Here is a 23,476-nt window from a genome sequence, read left to right as displayed (position 1 = left end):
CCTTCCAAAAGAAAGCTCCTCATTTAAGAGGCTGCAGCCAGCTGCACCCCTTCCCCCCACCTTGGCCACTTATTTTGTCTCTCTTAAGTACCAGTCATTATTTTCTCTAAGGCAACAGATGGGAGAAAATTCCCTGAGAGAAAGGAAAAAACCCAAAAAAATTCTAACCTCCAACAGATGATCAGTAGTTCTATAGCAAAACTAAGTGTAGGAAGGAGGCAAAATATGATACTTTAATCTAGACTATAGACAGGTTTTAGTGCTAGAGACAAAATTAACTATTTCTGAGGTCTTTTAGTTTTGTCAGTCTGTAAACCTACAGACAAGATATGCTGGGAAACAAGAGGTGCTGGGAAAAATGTATGCCTGTCCATGGTAATTCATGTAGCTCTTATTCTGTTACTTATGTTGCTGTTAGAAGTAGTGGCTATGATCCTGATATAATTTATCTTTTTTCTCCTTTCCTTTCCCCTCCACCCCTGGTCAGTATGACTTCTCACTAGAAAAGAAAACAATTGAATGGGCTGAAGATATCAAAAAAATTGAAGCTGCCCAGAGAGAAGCTGAACAAAAGGGAGAAGAAGCACTAGCAAAATCAAAAGCAGCTTCAGAGGACATCACCAAAATGGGGTTCTCGGAGGAACCTTGCCCTGAAGTCACACCTCCTCCTATTAACCCCATCCTTGCTAGCCTGCAGCACAATAATATTCTTACTCCCACACCAGTCAACAGCAGTGCTGTGAAGCAAAAGGTTATCAGTCCACCTCATCCAAAAGCAGACTTCAACCCAGCTGATTTTGAATGCGAAGAAGACCCTTTTGATAAACTGGAATTAAAAACTATCAATGATAAGGAAGAATTAAAAAATATCCTTGAAATTCATGTTGGTACTACTAGGCCAATTGTTGCCCAGCTATTAGATAATACTTTGCCCAAAGTAGAGTTTGAGTCTGTGTTGCAAGATGAGAAAGTTCTGACATCCATAGAAAGGGCTACATTGGACTTCAAACCCCTTCACAAACCAAATGGCTTTATCACTTTACCACAGTTGGGAAACTGTGAAAAGATGTCCTTGTCTTCCAAGATGTCCCTGTCCCCTATCACTTCAGTGAGCAACATCAAATCCCTGTCCTTTCCTAAACTTGACTCCGATGAGAGTGATCAAAAATCATCAAAGCTTATGAGCACTTTCCACAGCACTACCTGTCTCCACAATGACACTTTGCTCAGCTCTTTGCAGACTTGTGCTCAGAGTAAAACCAGTGAACTGAATGGACACCATATGGTGGGTGTTTCTGCTCTAAATGAGGACAGTGGCATGGAGACATCAACATTATCCTCTTCATCCAAGCTGCCTTCCCTGGCTGCATCAATAGTTTGTACAGAAGAATCATCTCAAAGCACAGCGATTATGGTAAACACGCAGTGGATTAGAGTTGGGGTTGCTGGGGAGATGTGGAGTTGTGAAGGTGCAGAGACAGATGTTGCTTCTAAAATGTCCTGTGGTTTTAGGTTCATTTAATGGGAGAGATGTGTAGATAGTATGGTAGTTCCTCTTCATTTATGTTGCAAATTGATCAGTTAAACAGGTCTTCATGCTGGCAGTTTTTAACCTCAGATTATTACTTCACACGTTCCCCTAAATCTGATATTTTTAGACCAGTTCTGGTGATTTTGCTTTCAGCTTTTTTATCCTTGTTCATAGTTGCACACCACTGAGCTAAGCATATGAGATCTTTGTACAGTCTTGTGTTTTGTCTTATTTAACTGAGATATATAAGATTATGAACTGCTCTTAGGTTTTGAATTAAATCTCTTCTAGATTTGTTCCTCGGTTTGCTTCTATATTTGCTGGAAATAATGGAAATGACAGCTTTTCAAGGAATAGAAGCAACCACAAATTAAAAAACACATGTGCTTTGTCGCTTGGGAGAAGAAGTGCTTGCAGTTAACCTGGAGTGAAAGAATTGTCTTTTTTTTAAATGTTTAATTTCTTTATTTTCTTTGTGAGATACTTTTTAAAATTTACCACCTTCCTTGTAAAGGATGGGGCAAGGATTCCTTTCTGAATACTAAAAGCAGTCGGAGGATCATCTTGGATCACTAATGTTACAGTTGGTTGCTGTACAGCTCTGAGACAGGAATTTGATGTTTCATTTCTTCAAACTTGTAGCAAGTTCCAAAATTATTTTGGGGACACTTAACTTCACACAAGTTATTGTCTAGAAATAAGAGCAGAAATTTGAGTAAGTGTTGAGGTTAGACCCCAGCTAGCAACCAAGCTCCAGGCAGCCACTCGGATCACTCTACTGCCAGCAGGATTGGAGAGACAGTAAGAAGCAGAAAAGCAAAAAAGGCCTTGATGCTGTGCAAATGCTACTCAGCAATAACAAAAACATTTCTATGGTTATCAACATTGTTTTCTGCACAAATCCCAAACATACTAGTCCATACTAGCTCCTGTGAAGAAAATTAACTCTACCCCAGTCAAAACCAGTACATTCCACCCCTTATTCCTGTTTTGGTTTGAAAAGACAGGTGTCTGTTCAGGAAGGCAGGAGACGCCCTTGAAATAGAGAATGTAAACCCCCTCCCTCTGAATTATTATAATTTTGAAAATAAGGGGCTCTCGGGCAAAGATATGGGAGTAGGAATACCAGTTCTTTCTTAGGGAAGAAAATGAAAATAAAATAAAAATGCAGTAATACAAAACAACACTGACAGAGTCAGAATATGACCTGACACCCTGTTGGTCAGGGTGTTGGTAGCAGTCCAATTAAATGGTGGCTGCAGTCCTCTTGGAGTGACAGATGTGGTTCTCTTGAAGCAGTGATCTTGTAGAAGGGTGTAGTTTCCCCCTGGGGATCCAGTGGTGGTGTAGATGGGCCTGGTCTTCCTCTGGGAATCCAGTGGGAAAAGGCTACCTGTGCTGCTCCAAATCTCAGATTATATCCTCCCCCTGGACAGAGCATTTTACAATGGGATGATGTCATTTTATCAGTCATGCAGTGAGACTCAATGGCCCATTAACAGAAGATATTTTTTGGAGGAAGGATTGGTTGTGGAAGAGATAAAGAAAACTGCCCCACCTGGTTTTAACAGGTGACCCAATTAACAGAAGATAACTGCCCTACCCCTAACAGATAGCAATAGAATACACACCCCCAGCCACATCTTACATTTCTATCCTAAGACAATTCCACAATATTTACATAATGTGCAGGTCCTACACTATCCAGTACAAGCTCAGTAACCACCCCACTCCTTCCCATTCTTTGATATAATACACAGATATCATTCCCTTAGTCTGTAGGTCAGTACACTGCTGTTTTTAAGGCTTCTCTCCTTCATTGGTTCTTGTGGTTCCTGTTTGTCCTGGTTTCAGCTGGAGTAGAGTTAATTTCTTCTCAGTAGCTGTTACAGTGCTGTGTTTTGGATTCAGAATGAGATTGGTGTTGATAATACAGCAATGTTTTAGTTTATTGCTATTTTGCTAAGTCATGTTTATCCTTAGTCAAGGACTTCTATTTTCCTTGTCTCATGCTCTACTAGTAAGGAGATTTGCAAAAGAAACTGGGAGGGAGCATAGCTGGGACAGGTAACTCAAACTGACCAAAGGGATATTCCAAACCTTAGAATGTCATGCTCAGTATATAAACTGTGGGGAGTTACCCAGAAGGGTGGCCAATCTGGGTTCAGGAAGGAAGGGGGGGAGTGTCTCTGGCATCGGTCAGCAGGCGTTGAGTAATTGCATTTTGCATCACTTTTTTTTTCCCCTTTTTATTATCATTATCATCATTTGCCATTATTTGTGTATTTAACTTTATTTTCAATAATTAAACTGTTCTTTTCTCAACTTACAAATTTTACCTTGATTCTTTTCCCCCTTCCACTGGGGCCGAATGGGAGAGAGGGGGGGTTGGACAAGTGGCTGCATGGTGTTTAATTTCCAGCTGGGCTTAAACCATGACACTGTTGTAGTAATTCCTGTAACATACAACTCAAATAATGTCTAGCAACAATTTAAAGGTATATCCATTACAATCTCCACCCCTGGTCCTTTTGGGCCAGGTTATAGCATTTAACTTTGCAATGAACTCCCCTTGTTTCCAGCCTGGCTACAACAAGGGGTTTCCTCTTAGAGTCCACCATTATTAGTCCCCATCATAGTCCTCCATGGCTGCAGGGGGACAGCTTCCTCACCATGGTCTTCACCATGGACTGCAAGGAATCCTTGTTTCCCCTGCTCCAGCATGGAGTTCCTCCCATGGGAGATAGTCCTCCACAAACTTCTCCAATATGGGTCCTTCCCATGGGCTTCAGTTCTTCACAAACTGCTCCAGTGTGGGTCCCTCATGGGCTCACAAATCCTGCAAGCAAACCCCCTCCAGTATGGGCTCTTCTCTCCACAGGTGCTGCCAGGAGCCTGCTCCAGTGCTGGCTTTTCATGGGATCAGTCTCCTTTGGGTATCCACATGCTCCTGTGTGAGGCTCCTCCACAGGCTGCAGGTGGATCTCTGCTCCTGTGTGAACTCATCCATAGGTCACAGTCCCTTCAACTCGAGTTCACACTGGAGTTCCATCTTGTCCATTACAGCAGCAGTGCTCTGGCATTCTGCCAGCCCAGGCACATCGCCATTGCTGTTATCTAAACATTCCCAGGCACAATACAGTGAGGTGATGAGCCACACAGCACTACAGCAAGCAGAGGAAGCAAAAACCAGCCACTAGTGAGCACTTGACTCTAATGTAGTCAGGCAAGCAAGCCCATGGCAAGCACAGGAGCCTGCTAATTAATAAACAGCACTAACAGCTATACATTTTTTCTAGCACATTCCAATCAAATCTGTTATCTTGAACCCTTTGATCCCCATGTCGAGTGCCAAATAGGACTGTTGTGGTTTAACCCCAACCAGTAACCAAGCCCCACACAGCCATTTGCTCATTCCCCTGCCAGCGGGATTGTGGAGAGAATTGGAAGGGTAAAAGCTAGAAAACTTGTGAGTTGAGATAGACAGTTTACTAGGGAAAGCAAAAGCTGCGTGCACAAGCCAAGCAACACAAAGAATTAATTCACTACTTCCCATGGGCAGGCAGGTGTTCAGCTATTTTACAACTGTGAAATGACACATAACAATTGGGAATATAAATGCCATCACTCCAAATGTCTCCCCCTTTTCTCCTTCTCCTGTCTTTGTATACTGATCATGATGTCATAGGGTATGGAATATCCCTTTTGTCAGTTGTGGTCAGATGTCCTAGCTGTGTCTCCTCACAACTTCTTGTGCATCCCCATCCTCCTCACTGGCAGGGCAGTACAAGAAGCAGAAAAGGCCTTGACACTGTGCAAACCCTGCTCAACAATAATAATAAAAACTCCCTCTATGTTATCAACAGTCTTTCCAGCACACAACCTTATACTAGGTACTGTGAAAAAAGCTAACAACCCCAGCCAAAACCAGCACATCAGTAAGCTTGTTATTTTTTCCCCCCAAAGAACCTAAGATCTGAATACCAGTACTCATGAAGCCTAGTGAAAGCTGTATGGTCAAATCCTCTAGCTGGCTCTAAAATAATCTGGCTGCTTCTGTCCAATATAAATGATGTTTCAGTGGTTCTGTGGCCTTACCTGACATGCTACAAGGTTTTGTGACACCATGTGCTCTGAAACAAGTGACACTGCTGCTCTCCTCTCATCTCTTTTCAGACTTAGGTAAATGCATTCTGACAACTAGTATATTTTTCGGCACAGGAGAACAAATGTTTATTGATCACTAGAACAAATTTAATACAGTAAACTTTGGCAGAAACAGTAGCATGCTGAGCAACTGCTCACTGTTACAGATCACAGGTTTGAGAGGTGACTATCATCATATGTAGCTCAGAGGTGAAAACTTGAAGTATGACACATCTCTAGGGGTTAATATGAAAGATCACTTACAACTAGATTACCACATTTTCACTCTTGACTATTCAAATTGCTATGCTGGATTAGAATTTATTAAAGACAAAGAGCAAAGGTATATTCTCAAGAATGCTGTAAGGAAAGATACAAACTGATAAACAAACAAAAGTAGTCTTATTAGGAGGAGCAATAAAGATCTTCATTTGAAACTGTTTCTACTCCGGAAGTAGCAAACCAAGAAATAGGTATGCCAACAGAACTAGACTTCATAATGTACTTGTTTCATATTTCCACAATATGGTCCCAGTGGCTGGAAAAGGACAGCTGAGTTGCAAGAAATTGAATCACAGAATCATTTAGGTTGGAAAAGACCTTTAAGATCATTGAGTCTAACTTTTGACCAATCACCACCTTGTCAACTAGACCAGAGCACTGAGTGTCATGTCCAGTTCTTCCTTGGACATGATTTGTAAATGCAACAAAATTTTGAAATTCTAATTGAACTAAATGTAACAAAAGTCCTCAGAATGTGAAAATGATAGAAGGAAGTCACAGTCATCTCTGTGACTGGGAGCAGAAAGGGCATGTCTTCCTTCAAGGTTACACAAGAATAAGCCTGTCCTTTTTAGAAAGCCTCAGAACAATTATATGTCCCAGTGTATTTCACAGTGGTTTTTATATAGAATTTTTTTTCTTAGAAGACTAGACATTGTAACTTTGGATTTGGAGTTTCCACTGGATTTTATGCTTTACCAGTGAATTTGATCAAGGGTTCTTTGGATGGAAATAAACTTTTGATTTCTCTGAGACTGCATTGATTCTGTTCTGGGTGGTTCCCTCTCCTCAGTGTGTTTATGGTGGCTTTTTCTTTTTTTTTTGTCTTGGTTGTTTGGTTTTGTTTGGGTTTTTTTTTTTGAAGCTCACTAGTTTGCTTTTTGCAGCAATGGCAGAGGGGAGAAATGATTAGTGAAGTCAGCAGGTTGGAATTAAACAAAGCTGATCAGAGACCTAATTAGTATGATGCATTTAAAGAAATCTGGTTGCTGAAGAATGGGGAGCTCCTGGTAGACCATTCAGAATATATGATGTATGCAGGCACACCAGCTGCAGACAGGGCTCCCCGCCTATAAAGTCCCTAAAAGGAGGCACAGTGTACAAGTACATACTGAAAGCAATGTATGTTTGCTTCTTGAAAGGCATTGAAATGCAAGTTTGGGATGTAAGGGGGCATGACCGCTGAATGACCAGTCCTAGCTTTGTCCCCTGAAATTCCTTTAGCTGTTTCCCTCCTCCACTGGAAATCACTGACTTCAAACACAGGTTGTTAAGCTGAAATACATTGAGAAAGAGGAGTTGGTCCTGGACTCTTGAATGTCTAGTCTAAGAAGCAGTATTGGTTTTCCTGGCTGCAGCACTGATAACAAAGCATCATCCTTCAGTTTGATAACCAGCTGATTTCAGAGCTACTCTAGAACCCCACTTCAGTGTATCCCATATTCTAGTGCTTTTTGCTTTGGCAAAAGTGTCTGGAGGAAGGGGGCGTGTGAAGAGTTTTGAACCCCTCTACCACCATGAGGAGAGGTTCTTGCACAAACCAGTCCATCAGACCAAACATGATTTCTTGGGCTTTGTGTCCTAGAAGATAAATTATTACCCCGGAGATAAAAATGGGTAGAAATGCAGAACAAGTCCTTCCCCCCCCCCTTTTCTTCCCTCCCCCAATAGATGGAATTTGCCAAAATCCTAACATATCATCTCAAAATTGTTTTTCTATGAATAGGGTTTTTTTTTTTGTTGTGGTGGTTTTTTGATTTGTTTGGGGTTTTTGTTTGCTTGCTTTTTTCAGTTTGGGCCCAAAGAAGGCTTTCCTGAAAGATGTAGACAAGCTTTCAAACAATCTATGTTGGCTTAAAAAAATATTAAGGAAAGGCAATAAACATAGGCCCTTGGTCCAAAGTGATTTCTTGCAGTCTTTTAAAATTTGATTTAAAATGCAGGAAGACTTTGAAATGGATTAATTGAAAAGGGCAGAGTTCTGACTTTGTACTGCTGTAATCTTGGGTAAAGTAATATAAAGTGGAGGGTTGGTTCTGCCCTCTGGCAGCCTGATTCTGCAGAAATGGAGCAGGTGTACAGCAAGGAACATTATCCAGCCTTGGTGTACTGAGAATGGGACCAAGTTTTGGGCACTGGTAGAAAAATTGCATGCTCTTTTTAGACAGTATGCCATTTTCCTCATATATGGTGGTGCTATGGATAAGTTATTTAGGTCACTTAAAGAATCACCTCCAAAAGTATTAGCAAAAGTCATTTCAATATGAATTTATAAAAGTGTGATTTAACAAAGTTTGATGGCAAGGTTCACTCTATTACTACATGGATGAAACATACAAAAGAAAATCAAGTTAGAATTTATTTAGAATCATTTACACAGAGACTGAAGATGCAAAAGGGTAAGAGAGACCCTCCTGTTGACTCACAAGGTTCATAGTGGACCCCCTTGGTTTCTAAACTCCTGACAGAGCTTAGGTGCAACTAGGTCCAATTTTAGTATCAGGTTTGGAAAATGGTTTATGTCTAATGGAATTAGCTACATGGATTTCATTAGTATTAATTCAGCATGCTATCAGTCACTTACCAAGGATCTGATGTGAAATAAAGGGTATCTCCACCTCAGGTAACGAATCTCAAAAACTGAGAGACATCCCAGCTCAAGGGGAGAGTTACTGGTGTGCAGTCCAGTTGCAATTTAGAGAGAACTCAAATTGGACTCATCCAAAGATCTGTTGTTGATTAAAAAGTGTCTTTGCCTCCAGAAGCAACCTTGAGAGGCATCCCAGCTCAAGAGGAGACAACTGCCCTGCAGCCACGCTGCCTAGCAGGGAGAGCTCAAAGGTGGCTCACTTAGACTGTCATATTTATGAGATAAAGTGGTTGGCTTGTTGTCAAATTGCATATGATGGGGAAAGTATACATAAAACTTCTAAAACACACAACTTTCTTTGGTTCTTGATAAATGCATCTTGGAAAAACCACATACAATTCATGTGTTAATTGCACAATCATATTCCAAGCTCATATGCATCAATGCTCTCTGCTCCTTTGTGTTTCATAGAACTACAGCTCAGACTTTTACCTCCTTTGGAGCCTGTATCAAACTACTGCAGGTTTAGTTAAGGGGGTTAAGTGCATCCATCACAGGTGTATGGAATGAAGTGCTTTGAGACTAGAAAAGAGGTATGTGTTTCTCTTACTTCTCACGGTCAAAAAAAATTAAGGGAAATGTCTAGGCAATGATTTTAAAATTATCACTATCATTCAGCTGGCGTGTTACACTGAGCTTTGTGAACACATAGAAGTCACAGTGACAGAATAAAAAAGCTTACAATTATTATGAGAGAGGACACATCCTTCTTGTCATATAATCTGTTTCTATAGAGAGCTGAAAGAAGAAATTATCCTTATGGTGTCTATTCTATAGCTTCACATAAGTGTGTAATGTCTGCATCTCACATGTGGAAACCTGATCAGACCACAAGTCTCCCTAGTATAGTAGACTTATTCCCAGATCTCTCCCATAAAACCCTTCCTCCCCAGCTGTAGTAAATTTTCTTCACTGGTGCATAATGTTTATATTAATCTTATTTATGTGTTGTCCAACAGGTGCACTCAGACTACAAGGAAACAAAAACACTTACGGTAAGTTCCCAAATACCTGTGTGCTTGCATTGGATCATGTTTCTGAAAATCTCCAGAAGTAGTGTTCCTTTGAGTACAGAAAGTCATAGGTGATGAGTAAACTGAGGGTAAAGGAAGAAATCTGCATGCTTCTGCTAAGGTACAGGATTTGGCTATATCATATGGTTGGGCACTGAAAGGTTTTCATCCATTGGTAGGAAAGGATGTATTGGAAAGAATCTGAGTTGTTGGTTGCTGTTGTGACGGTTAAAAAAGTATGGTGGGAATCAGACCCTGCTTGGTTTAATCCAAACAGTAACTTCCCAAGGTCAGTCTAGAAAGCCTCTTGGATTAATTATATGGGGTATCCTGGTTCTGCACTAGCCAGAAACAGGATGAGGGGATGCAGATGATCATCACAGCCTCTGGATTTTCCCCTTTAGGTAACACACCAAAATTTCCCAGTGTCTAAAGTGCCCAATAATATCAGCTGCACAAAGCAGTCAGGTGACCCCGCTTCTGAACTACAGCAGGCCCTCTCTGCTAGTGAGAGGCAGTGCATAGAGACAGTTGTCGACATGGGATATGCGCCTGAGGATGTCCTGAAAGCCATAAAGAAGAAGGGGCAGAACATAGACCAGGTAAGAGCTTGTGCAGTGGGGAAGAAACCCTTGATTGGATGCTGATTCTGCTGAGAAACAAACCTAGGTTTGCAAAATGTATAGGGGGAATATATTTATTCTAACAAGGGGTTGCAGTCTGTAACTGCTGTGATGTTAACCACTAGAGAAGTTGTCAGCTGGTAATAAAGGCTCCCAAAACCAAAGAAAAGAGTGTTCATGCTTGTTTCTGATGAGAAACTGAGTCAAGCACACCTGTGGGTGCTGGGTAAGAGCTGCACTGAGCTTGGGATGGACCCTTAGCTCCATGTCAAGCTGGGAGAGGTACTAGGCCTTCCCAGAAGCCACAAAACCATCCAAAGTAAGCTTAGCATGGCTCTATGCCATGCTTAGTGCCATGTGACAAAAAACAGCCAACTTCCCTTGTTCTGAGCATGGGTTGCAATGCTGATGTCTCTACTTGTAGAGAGATTTTGCCCCTGCAGGCTTACAACATCCCTGAAAGCCTCTTGCAAGGCACCATTGACCAACTTTCTTTTGTGTGCTGTGTTGCTTCCTGCCTCATGTGCTGCCTCAAACACTTGCTAAAACCAGGTCATTGAACATTAAGTGCTGCAGAATGAAGTGTGGCTCTGTGTCTTGGATCCGCTTCAAACATTTTAAAGCATGAAGAGTGTGGCCAAACTTTCTGTGTGGGAAACCCTTGGGGAACTGTGTGCAGAGCATTGCCTGGCAGGACTGTGCCTGTTGCCTGGGGAGAGGAGCGTCCCAGTGACTCCTTGTGGAGCTGATCTGCTTGCCCACTACTTACATATCGAGAGTGATTTAAGCTGTGTGCTGGAGTGAACTGTAGTATCAAATGAAAAAAATGTCTCTTAGGATGGTGGTTTTAAATCCTGCTGTATTTGCAAGCTGTGTTCTTTTGTGGACCTAGCACTACCTATCAGACATTTCCCTCACCTCTCAAAATTGAGGACAGATAAGAAATTTGACAGTGGTTTCTGTGCATGTGAGCTGGGATTTGCAGGTCACTCACTAGTATGCTGAGTTGCTCTTTAAAGGCTGAATCCTTTCAGATTGCATTAGCTCTTGTGACTGGCTGAGAGGAAGCTAAAAGCTGAGACATCTTGACTGTTGAATCTACAGTTTCATCTTAAAAACTTGTAGTATAAAAAGCACAGTTAAACTTCTAAAAATTGGCTTGTGAGACTGTTCTGACTAGAGCAAATGATGTTCAGAGCTGGTGGGAGAACACAGGAGGACAAAAGGGCTCATCTGCTTTCTCTGAACAAGTTCTTGCATAAAGACTGTCTCAGATCTACTAGGAAGAATTTTATCTGAGTCCCTGGTGAAGCCTGGGGTAAAGTCATGCTGAGCCCCTCTGCATATACAAAGATGGTATTCAGCCATGTGCTGCAGATGCTGCTCTGCAAGCTTAGTTTCTTTTCTTCATTCCCCACAGGTTTTGGATTACCTGTTTGTACATGGACAGCTTTGTGAGAAGGGCTTTGATCCACTTCTTGTTGAAGCAGCTTTGGAAATGTACCAGTGTTCAGAGAAGAAGGTGAGGACACAATGTGTGCAGGAATAGAGAGAATGTGCAGTTCCTCTGGCTGATGTAATTCTGGCTTTTGTGGTAATGCCACATTGTTTCCAAAACTGACTGCTGAAGGGCATTCCTGTTGTGATAAAGTGACTATGTGTTAAAGCATTAGAATTATGCCATATTCCTTTATCATTCTCACTTGCGTCCATTTTTATGGAGATAGGATTTTTTCAAGACCCTGCTTATTCTGGTTGCAATGTTTTGAACCCAGAGTTCTCTTGCGGGTGAGGTGCTTGGTACAGAAACAGTTAATTTCAGAAGCAGCAAATTATCTTTCAAAACCTGCCAGCCTCCCCTGGCTGTGAATTTTTTTAATTGTTTGGCTGTTTTACAAACACCAAAAATACAGATACAGGAGCAAGTAGCCAGCTCAGAAGACAGCAGGATCTTTTAAAGTTTGGCTGTCTGTTGTGTGCCCAATTATTTTATGAAATCTTTAGAGGTGCAACCGAGCCCCCCAGACACAGAATAATAGAATGGTTTGGGTTGGAAGGGACCATAAAGATTATCTAGTTCAAACCACTCCCTCTTCCCCCATAGGCAGGGATACCTGGAAGGTGCTCAAAGCCCCAGCTTTTCTTGGCAACCTGTTCCAGTGTCTGATCACCTTCACAGTAAAACATTTCTTCCTAATATCTAACACAAACCTACCCTCTTTTAGCTGAAAGCCATCCCCCCCTTGTCCTATCACTCCATGCCCTTGGAAATAATAATTTTCCAGCTCTCCTGTAGCCCCTTTAGGTACTTGAAGGCTGCTACAAAGTCTCCCCAGAGCCTTATCTTTTCAAGGCTGAGCAATCCCAACTCTTTCAGCCTGTCTTCATAGGAGAGATGCTCCATTCCTCTGATTATTTTCATGGCCTCCTCTGGACTTGTTCCAACAGGTCCACATCTTTCTTGTGCTTAGGACCCTAGATCTGGATGCAGTACTCTGGATGGAGTCTCACCAGAGCAGAGGGGGAGAATCACCTCCCTTGACCTGCTGCTCACACTGCTTTTGATGCAACCCAGGATACACTTGGCTTTCTGGGGTGCAAGTGCACATTGCTGGGTTATGTCCAGCCTCTCATATACTAGCACCCCCAAGTCCTTCTCAGCAGAGCTGATCTCAATATATTTATCCCCCAGCCTGGATTGATCCCAGTGTTTGCCCTGACCCAGGTTCAGGACCTTGCACTTGGACTTGTTGAACTTGGTGAGGTTTGTACAGGCCCACCTGTCAAGGTCCCTCTGGATGGCATCCCTTCCCTCCAGTGTGTCAACTGCACCACACAGCTTGGTCTCATCCCTGTCCATGCCACCAACAAAGATGTTAAACAGCACCGGTCCCAATACCAACCCCTGAAGAACACCACTCATCACTGGTCTCCACTTGGACATTGAGCCCTTGACTGCAACTCTTTGAGTACGACCGTCCAGCCAATTCCTTATGCACTGTGTGGTCCACCCTTTAAATCCATATCTCTCCAGTTTGGAGACAAGGATGCCATGTGGGACAGTGTCAAATGCTTTCACAAGTCCAGGTAGATGATGTCAGCCGCTACTGACGTCATATGTATGCCTTCTTGCCTTTCTTGGACTTTGTGATGAGCTTGCAAACAGAGGAACAACAGTGTGAAGATGGGAGCAGTGATGTAGTTCAGTAAATGAATTTGCTACTGGCTTAACCCCAAAACTGGAAATGGATAATCTCCGGATCACCCATCTCAACCAATTTGATTTTGATTTGATTTTGTCATCATTTGGCATCCCTTCCCCCAAAGTGGAGCACAGGTCCTGTAAATCGCAGAGGATTCATAAAAGTCTGATCAGTCATTCACTTCTTGTTACTTTATTTTTTTTTTTAATTAGGGGAGGATTTGTGGTTTATGTTGGTAGTATTGTAAACAGTGTGTCCAAGAGGATTTGTGCTAATCCCACAAGTTTGTCCTAGATCTGAAGAGCCATTTGATAACAAGGGCTATTGTGCTGTTCCCAAAGCCAATGTAACTTTTAAAAAATTCAGATGCAACAGTAGTTGGTAGATGTGGGAGAGCAAGGTGACATTAATCAGAGTCTGTTAAGCCAGGCTGATAAATTTCCTACTGGGAGAGACACCCCCGCAGACCGAATTTTGGAAATTCAGGCCTGCAAACCCAGGGGACTGAAGGTGAGGCTCTGTGGGCTACTGCACCCAGAGCTCTGCCAACTGTAGTGTGAGCAGACTTTCTCCAACCATTGGAATGGGCTGTACTTGGGGTGTAGAAATCCACCCTGTGGGGTGCCCAGTCACTGAAGAGTGTGTGCTAAACCTCCACTGAGCACCGATCCTCTTTTCTCTTGCAAATAATGGACTATCTGTGTCTTTCAGATGACAGAGCTTCTCCAACTAATGAGTCAATTTAAAGAAATGGGCTTTGAACTAAAAGACATTAAGGAGGTCTTATTACTACATAACAATGATCAACAGAAGGCTTTGGAAGATTTGATGGCCCGTGCAGGACCCAGCTGAAAACACAGTCCTGGATTCTCATCATGCAACAGAGCAAGACCAGGGTGACCTAATCTTAGCAAGGAGTTTGGCTTTTTTGCATATAAGGGAGAATGTCTGAGCAAGCCCGCCCATGTGCATCACTCCAGCATTTCTCTTTCCACTGAGAGCCAACTTTCTTTTTTAAATTAAATTTTTAAAGTGTCCTTTCCTAAGTTTCTTTTTTTCCAGCTTGGCCACAGAGAGTTTAGACTGTCCAGTCTACTGGAATTGTACATAGGTAGAGATGGGCTGGTTTCTCCCACTCAACTTTGCACTGGAGTTGCACAGAACATTGTTAGTTCTGAAATTAGGATGCTTTGGTTCTTTGAAGCTGCTTTCATGGTGTCTGCTTGTACTGAATTACTTGATTGTGTCATAGTCCAGATTAACTGGTTAAATTTGACCTTTAGTGCAATGGAGTTTTATTTTTTGGGGGGAAAATTAGTCTGCAACTTAGTAAAACACTGTTTCAGAAACTGTTGCTATGCATAAAGAGAGAGCCTATTCCTCTTGGGTTTCTTTACCCATGCATCCAACACTTCTGCCAGACATGAGCGTTCAATGCTGAGTGATCTGTAAATTCCCTTTAAACAGGTAAGTTGTGAATTCTATCTGGACCTACAACTTATGTTGGTTTTTGAACCTGAAGGCAGAGAGCTGGAGTTTAGTATTCTTAACCCCTCAGGTTTGTAAGATATTTAAGGCAATGCTCTGCTAGGAAAACAGTTCTCTTTTTGTTTTAAATGATACTCAATGTGATGCAGAAGGTTCCTTTCAAGCACTTTCTTTAAAAGAGATACACTCACTGCATTAGTTCCGTTTCTCACACTGTTATAGAATTGCATAATAACATCTAGTACTAGAAATCAGCTTTTGGGTTGGTTTTGATAGTTGAAGTTCTAAGTACTTAAAATATCAACAGTCTTGAGGAATCTTTAAAGTAATTCACTAAATATTTTGATTCTGCTGAATAAAAACTAACAAAATCCTCAGTATAACTCCCAGTGTCATGGTTCCCATCTCTCATGCTCTTTGCCTTCAGCAAATGAAGAACTTGCTGGATTCTGCCTGCTCCTATAGGCACACGTGCACACTGTGTGTTGGGCAGAACAACCAGAGGTCTCCAGGCAGATGGTTGCAGTGGTGCAAAAGCCACGCCTAGGGATCCAAACTAGTGTTATGGCATGGAGCTGGGAGCATTGAGAACTTAGGCAGGGAAAAATTACTTGGCTCATTTCCTCAGTTTAAGTTTTTCAGTAGGAGGTTTTAGCTCATCAGGACCCTGAAGGAGATGACATTTGTCTCTATTATGTTGTTAACTTTATATGACCAAAACATGTAATTTGGGTCCAGTGTTAACTCCTGGAGTTGTCTGTGTGGTTCTCAACTACATTAATTACCTTTCCTTAAAACAAAATGATACTGAGAAAATATGTACCTGGTAAGTATCTAGGAGGTGTGGAGATGAATGATGAATAGGACCAGGACCAACTGCCTTGCACATATCCCATAGTATTGAGCTTCACCAGCTTCTATTAGTGGGACTGAAATTAAGACTTATCTAAGAAGGACATTCAGCAGCTGGTGGATCAGCAGCTGCTGCCTCTGTGGGTACAGGTAAAGCAGTTGTCCAGCTTTCCTTCCCAGGTGAGAAATGTGACAGTTTGAAATGAAGAAATGGGGTTTCTGATTAATCAGAAAAGCTGGAAAACAAAACTTGAACTGCTTTACTGTCACTGCAGAGAGCATTCGGTTGTGTTGCTTGTTTCAATTTTCTCACAATTAATATCCAAACAAATCTGTCTGGTACTAGACAATCTTGAAAGGGCAATAAGTCTTGCCAGAAAATAAACAACTATTTAGACCAAACTTCTGAATAAATCAATCTCTTCAGTTGTGTTAATGTGTGTTGTTTTTCTGGTCTCCCCACTACAGTAACCACTCTGCTTATGGAGACTGTTGTAGAGATGAGAGCAGAGAGGTGAAGATGGAAACTGATACCTGTAAAGCTGGTGGTCTCCTTCCAAAAAGATTTACCCCTCTGTGTCTTCCCTGGTGACACTGCTCTTGCTTTGTCAGTGAGGTTTTTTGATTTACATCTGTATTAGGTTTGTATGGCCAGGTTTTGGTAGAAGAGGGGCTATGGGCATGGCTTCTGTAAGAAGATGCCAGAATCTTACCTCATGTCCCATAGAGCCAATGCCAGCTGGTTCCAAGATGTGCCCATTGCTGTCCAAAGCTGAGTCAATTTGGAATGGTGATAACTTCTGTGATAACATATCTGTAAAGGGGAAAAAACTGGAACAGAAGCCAAAAAAGTGTTGAGAATATTTGTGCAAACTCTGCAGACACCAAGGTCAGTAAAGAAGGAGGGGGAGGAGGTCCACTAGGGACTGGAGCAGAGATCCTGCTGCAGCCTGTGGTGAAGACCATGATGAAGCAGGTTGTCCCCCTGCAGCCACAGTGAAGGAGATATCCACCCTGCAGCCTGTGGAAGACCCCATGCCAGAGCAGGTGCCCCAAGGAGGCTGAGACCCTGTGGGAAGCCCAAGCTGGAGCTGGCTCCTGGCACGACCTGTGGCCCTCTGGAGAGGAGTTCACACTGGAGCAGGTTTTCTGGCAGGATTTTGACCCTATGGGGGACCCAGACTGGAGCAGCCTATTCCTGAAGGACTACACCCTGTGGAAAGGACCCATGCTGGAGAAGTTTGTGGAGGACTGTCTCCCATGAGTGGGACCCCATGCTGGAGCAGGGGAAGAGTGAGGAGAAAGGAGCAGCAGAGATGACGTGATGAACCCCCATCCTCCCTGAGCTGATTGGAGGGGAGGAGGTAGAGAATTTGAGAGTGAAGTTGAGCCTGAGAAGAAGGATAGGGTGTTTTAAGGGTTGTTTATTTCTCACTAGTCTACTCTGATTTGATTGGCAATAAATTAAATAATCTCTTCAAGTCAAGTCTGTTTTGCCTGTGACAGTAATTGCTGAGTGATCTCACAGTCCTTACATTTTCCCTTGAGACTTTTGTTGTATTTTTTCCTGCCCTGTTCCATTGAAGAGGGGTAATGATAGAGCAGCTTGGGGATGATTAACCTGGTGGCTTAGGGGAGAGGCAGTTCTGAAGAAACAGGTAATAAATGACACAATGTAAGGAGACTAGAATGTGGTTTTGGGCACTATGCATCGTTAGTTACTCGGGTACTATTGTTCTCTCCTGTCAAGTTATGAACAAAATTCAGCCTGGATAAGGGAAGTTTCTACTGCTAATGGCTGTGATGCTGGACTCTGCCCTGCTACTAACTCGTGAGATCACAGAATCATAGATCATGACTGCATCCCCAGTGACACTTGAGGGCTTAGGGCTTTTCCTCAGGTTCTTGGATCAGATTGATTTATGTACCTGATTTATGTACCTGGCACTACTTATGTTTTTCAGTTTGTCTTGGTTTGAAAAGACAGGTGTCTGTTCAGGAAGGCAGGAGACGCCCTTGAAATAGAGAATGTAAACCCCCTCCCTCTGAATTATTATAATTTTGAAGATAAGGGGCTCTCAGGCAAAGATATGGGAGTAGGAATACCAGTTCTTTCTTAGGGAAGAAAATGAAAATAAAATAAAAATGCAGTAATACAAAACAACACTGACAGAGTCAGAATATGACCTGACACCCTGTTGGTCAGGGTGTTGGTAGCAGTCCAATTAAATGGTGGCTGCAGTCCTCTTGGAGTGACAGATGTGGTTCTCTTGAAGCAGTGATCTTGTAGAAGGGTGTAGTTTCCCCCTGGGGATCCAGTGGTGGTGTAGATGGGCCTGGTCTTCCTCTGGGAATCCAGTGGGAAAAGACTACCTGTGCTGCTCCAAATCTCAGATTATATCCACGTAGCAATGCTTGGCTTCGCCCTCTGGATGAAGCATCTGTGCTGGGGTGTCATTATGATGCTTGTATCCCCAATGGTATGGTCTGTTTATGCTGGATATTATATTCTGTACCTTCAAGACTGGCTCTGAGCGTGAAGGTGGGGAGAAGAAGAAACATGAAGTTTTGTTATCAACCTGCACTCACTCCTCCACATTCTGCTGGAACACAGAACTCCACTGTGTTGTCTGGGCACGGATGGGGTGGAACACAGTGCTCCCTTGCTTTTTAGTTAGTATAGCTAGCTGAGGCAGAAAAGTTTTCTCTGGACTGGTTTTCTTTCCCTTTTCTTGGAACTGTTCAAACCTGCTCCAGACTGGGACCCAGGGAAGAACACCAAGAGCTTGCACTTTGTAGCCTGCCGGGGACTACTCTGGGCAGCAGCCTTTCATAGCGCCGAAGGAACTGATAACAGATTGACCACCCACCAGAGAGATTTTCTGAATTTGTCATTTATTCAGAGGGGCGAATAAGTTTTGTCATCTGGTATTGTTCTTTTTTTGTGCTGGGGAGTGCTTTGCCTGTTTAAATAAACAGGTTTTTTTTCCACTTCACTCCAAGAAAATTTTTCCAGTTGGAGGGAGGGGCCGTGTGGGTTGGCTTTCTGGACAGGCCCCTTTTGGAGGTTTTCTCTCAAACTGATAGTAAAAGAATTTTAAAATCATGGGGATTAAGGGTTAAAAGGAAAAATAAGCTTAATAGGCCCTGGAAAAATAAACACCCTAAGCACATGAAGAACTTGTACTTGCTAGAACTGCACCTGTGTAGCTAGTACATGATAAATGATATAATTGTTAGATGTGATGATTGTTTAGTAATTAAATATAATTACTGTTTAATCATAAGAATAATCATGAGAAAATGTGGTCAGGGACCTAAGAAAGATCACGAGAAATTCATGTCAATGTATACAATAGAACAATATAAGTTTAATAATTAATATGTAAATTATATAATGATAGAATATTAAATACATTCAGCTTGAAAGCCATGTCGGAGTCATATTTGGGTCTGGACCCCTGATTCCCAGAGCTCTTAATAAAAGCACCTGCATATAATCATATCCCCTGATTATGTGTGTTCCTGAATGCTCACAAAACTGGCCCTAAACCAGGACAAATAATTGGCGCCTAACATGTAGCTCAAGAGAGTGGAAAAAACCCTGTTTTGATTGCATTTTGGTTGAAATTACTCTGTGTTGGGATAAAGCATTTAGTAGCCATGTTGTGTGAATTCATAATGTCTGTTGGGATGGAGGCTTGTATGTGTTTCTGGTCCCTAGGTTTTTTTGAGGTCTTAATACCACTATGGTCCCTAGGTTTATTTTCTTATCCTGAAATAGCTCTGGTATTGTCCCTAATACGTAGTTTTTGCAGTAGAGGGGCACGGACTACAATAGCTATTGGGCTGGGCTTGGTGGTAATGACTTATAGGAAGTAAATAAAGGCGCTGGGGTCTGTTCCAGGTATGTATGGTTCATGGTTATGGTTATGCATCCAGTTTGGGAGAGGAGGAGCAGGGGATAAGGCTTTTTGGCCTTTGCTTTCCTTCTCCTCTGAATCAGTTACATCACTATTGGAGAATGTTCCGTTTCCCCTGGATGTTAAAGAGACCACCTTTATGGTATTTAATCTGGTAAGCTTCCTCTATACAGTCTGCACCTTCTCTAGAATGAGGGCTGAGATTTCTAGAGGGGCTGATGACACCCCTTGTAGTAGTGTGATTTTGAAGTTTAAGAAATAGTTTAAAATAATTGTAATGGTTTGTTCCTATTCACTCCTGTTCAGTTTTCCTAATAGTCTCTCCCCAAAGTTGTTTTCCACCTGTTTTCCCACCTTTCCCCATGTCAATCCTGGGGTATACCTCCCTTATTTCAAGACACTTCCCTATCTTCCAAATCCTGCCCCTGCAACTTGTCTGTCATTGTTTGCTACCCCTGTTTATCTGGAAGCTTCCCTTTCAGTTACAATATTTTCCTTCACTCATTGCCACATTAGGTATGCACTCTCTCCTTCCCCTTCCCTATTTTTTTTATCTTTACACTTATCCACCCCGTACTCCTCCTATCTAGTTCTTGATTTGTTGTTAGGCTGCCCCCCCTCTTAAAAGCCACCGTTTTTCTCTACTTTGCGCCCTTTTGCCTTGCCTTTACTTCAGGCTGTTACACGGTAACACCTGTGTCTCTGCCCTCTGCGTGGGGAAGAATAAAGGTTGCTCGGAGATGCAAGCAAGGGGTCCTTCCCTCATCCTTCGCCTTGGTCCCTCAACATAGGTCCACTCCTATCAGCCGCTTCTGTCAGTAAGGGACCACAGACGATGGCCGAACTGTCACCCTCTGCCGGCCCATGCCAGAAGCGGGGGGGTGGCTGCTCATGACATGCGCTTCGGGGAAAGCGGGGTCAGGGCTCACTAACAGCCAGTGCCGCTCCCTTCCCCTGCGACCAAGGCACGGCGCCAGCTTGGCGCCCACCGTGTGGGGATCCGTGAGGCAAGCCCTTACGAAAAGGACTGTCTCCAGAACGTCTGGACGTCTCTGTGAAGTCCGTGGACTGTCAGGCACTTCTGGTGAGACTGTGCACTTTGTGGTTGCTGCAGCTCCCTGCAGACAGGAAGGAAAACCCCCTCCAGTGCCATGTGCTCCAGACAGGAGGGGAACTTTCTCCGAGATCAAGGACATTCTCCAAGGATTTTTCGTTCCCAGTGATCCCCGTTTTTTTGTGAGTATCCTGGTGGCTGGGACAGACCCGGCTAGGGTGCTCTGGACTCTGGGTGGGGGTGGCTCCCACAGATAAGGGGAGGCACAGGCGCAGCATTAACATCACCCTGCCAGCGATCCCGGGGTCCTTTTTTTTTTCGTTCCTAGTTTTACCTCGGAGAGTGGGTGGAAAAGAACCTAGCAGGCAGCCTCAGTAACAGTGGGTGGGACACTATCTATTAGAGAGAGGGAAGTTTTTATCCAAGTTGGGGAATCCCTGGTTAGAGAGGGTTTTCGTTTATCAAAGGGAAAAGTTAAGAGATTTGTTAGGTGGATTTTCTTTCATTTTCCAAATACTACCCCCAATGAGGTAAAAACATTGAAATTTTGGGATAAGATTGGAATGAAACTTGGAGAAGATGCAATGATGGATTGTAGATCGGGAGGTGATTTTTATCCTCTTTTTATAAGATTAAAAACCATCATGTTAGAAATGGAAAGGAAAGTGAGAGAAAATTCAAATTAATCTTCCCCAGTTACTCCTGAAACCCCTGCTCCGGCCCCCCTTGTTCCTGACCCCCAGCTTTCCAAACTGAGTGGGTTGGGGGAAGCAAACCACCTGCAGCAGGTGCAGGGCAGCCCCCACATTGTGGAATGTCTCCCTGGCTCCCCACATCTTACCCGGTACCCCTCTGGCTCTGGCAGGACTGATCAACCTGTCAGAGCTCCTTCCCTAGACCCTAATACCTCACCCCCTTTGCCTGTAGAAAAGCCTGTAGGTTGTCTCACAGATGGTGTTTATTCTTCCCCTTGCCCAGTCACAAAATGGTGGACACCATGTGGCATGGTCCCCATCTTGTGGTTCTTCTTCTTCCCATAATCCCTTTCTCCCTTGCCTCCTCCCCCTGTCCCAAGACCCTCCATGGTGTTCTGGCTCCTCCTCCTCCCATCCTCAAATTACCTTGGCTCTTCCCCCTGTACCTCCCTCTGCTACGCCCCCTGGCCAAACCACTGCCCCTCTCAATGCTTCTGTTTCCTGCCTTGGCTCTGCCCCTCACCCTGTGGGACCATCCCTCCCACCTCTGGTTTCCCACACTCCTCCTTCTGGTTCCCATGGTACCATGGGAAAAAGGAGGGACGAGGTGGAGGACTGGATGTCAGATGGTGGCAACCCAGTCATCTTCACAGCACCTGTTTCTTACAGTGCTAGGGGAAGGAGGCCCAAATGGGCACCTTTCCCCTACAGCAACATAAAAGTATTATTCAAAACCCAGAAGGAGGTTGGCCAGTCAAGTGAATATTTTAAAGGCTTTATAAGGACCACCCTTTCAGCGAATGTCCTAGTCCCCGGGGACCTGAAAGAAATATTTTCCAGACTATGTGGTCCATCAGAATATAGGCTGTGGATGAAAGCCTGGCAGGAATGGCTTGTCATTCCAAATTTATGGGACAATGAAGAAACGGCAAATGACTAAGATGGCAAACCCCTCAGTATAGGACATCTCGTGGGGGAGGGTGAGTGGGACCAATCCATAACCCAGGCCGAGAAAATTCCTAAGGCAGTCCTAGAGATAATTAAGGTGGAAGCAGAAAAGTCCTTTAACCTCCTACCCACTAACGATCCTTTGCCCAGTCTTGTGTCTTTAAAGCAGAGACCCGATGAAGCATTTCTAGATTTTGTGGACAGCATCAGAGAAGTTGTGGGAAGGAGGATTCCTAGATCAGAGGCCCAAGATGACATCACAATAGAAATCATAACTGAAGGTGCGAATGAGGACTGCAAGAGAATCATCCTCAGCCTCCCTTCATCGCCACCACCGTCTCTGGACTTAATTATGGAAGAGTGTACCAAGAAAGCAAGACTTCCTCAAATAGAAGCATTGAAGAAATTTACCATCAGAGAGCGGGCGACAGCAGTGGCAGACACTCAGCTACCCCCCATCTCACCGCAAGCGTTGAGACAATATCCCTGCTTCCGCTGCAAGCAGAAGGGACATTTTATAAGGGACTGACCCTGTCTGGGGAAAGTCCCCTTGGTTCCACCAAGATGGGGAGGGGGAAGGGATCATGGGGGGAATGAACAGCAAAAACACTAGCGCGTGAGTGCAATGCTGCCCCATGCGAGGATATAAATGGGGCAGGGCGCAGGGAGGATGGTTGCCAACAACATCATGGTAATAGCCCCTTTGCTTTGTTCTCTACCCAGTACGTGACTGAGCCTTTTAGGTTACACCTTATCCAATGTCTGACATTTGTTGACTCAGACTGGAAAGAACTTAACCTGGACCCAGAGCTGGACACCAAGCTCTGCGAACAGGTCTAGTCTCTCTACCGGCAGGGATGTGAGTACCTCATCTTAGGGGACACAAAGCATACACCCTGTGAGATCGAGATTGTGCCAGGAGTCCTACCACCTGTCCCGGAGCATCTCGTTCTCATGGCACACTGTGTCCATTCCCCCCTCTTCCTGCCAAAGGGTCAGGTCGTTGCCCAGGCCATTCCATTGCCATGGCTTTTGTGGGATGACCTGGACCTTTCTGCTTACTACACT

The 23,476-nt window shown here is 43.5% G+C and overlaps 1 protein-coding gene and 1 long non-coding RNA gene across 10 annotated transcripts in view; both read left to right on the top strand.

Moving 5' to 3' along the window:
- Window positions 1–19,293, top strand: part of LOC140682060 (ubiquitin-associated protein 1-like) — an 87,512-nt gene extending 68,219 nt beyond the window's left edge. For 7 of the 9 annotated variants that reach the window (XM_072922974.1, XM_072922972.1, XM_072922976.1 and 4 more), the window contains 5 exons: window positions 488–1,414; window positions 9,569–9,604; window positions 10,027–10,224; window positions 11,666–11,767; window positions 14,160–19,293. In XM_072922974.1, coding sequence (XP_072779075.1) covers window positions 488–1,414; window positions 9,569–9,604; window positions 10,027–10,224; window positions 11,666–11,767; window positions 14,160–14,300 — 1,404 coding nt within the window. In that variant the 3' untranslated portion in view covers window positions 14,301–19,293. The remainder of the gene's footprint in view (window positions 1–487; window positions 1,415–9,568; window positions 9,605–10,026; window positions 10,225–11,665; window positions 11,768–14,159) is intronic. The other 2 variants (XM_072922975.1, XM_072922977.1) reach the window with 2 other exon arrangements.
- Window positions 19,294–20,616: 1,323 nt separating this feature from the next.
- LOC140682160 (uncharacterized) lies at window positions 20,617–22,697 on the top strand. The gene is made up of 2 exons (XR_012053424.1): window positions 20,617–20,947; window positions 22,559–22,697. It is a non-coding gene; the product is annotated as an uncharacterized lncRNA (long non-coding RNA).
- Window positions 22,698–23,476: the final 779 nt, after the last annotated feature.

Source organism: Taeniopygia guttata, chromosome W (genome assembly GCF_048771995.1).
Source record: "Taeniopygia guttata chromosome W, bTaeGut7.mat, whole genome shotgun sequence".
Taxonomy (NCBI): Eukaryota; Metazoa; Chordata; class Aves; order Passeriformes; family Estrildidae; genus Taeniopygia; species Taeniopygia guttata.
The sequence above is the reverse complement of the archived record's forward strand: the minus strand, read 5'-3'. Positions and strand labels throughout refer to the sequence as shown.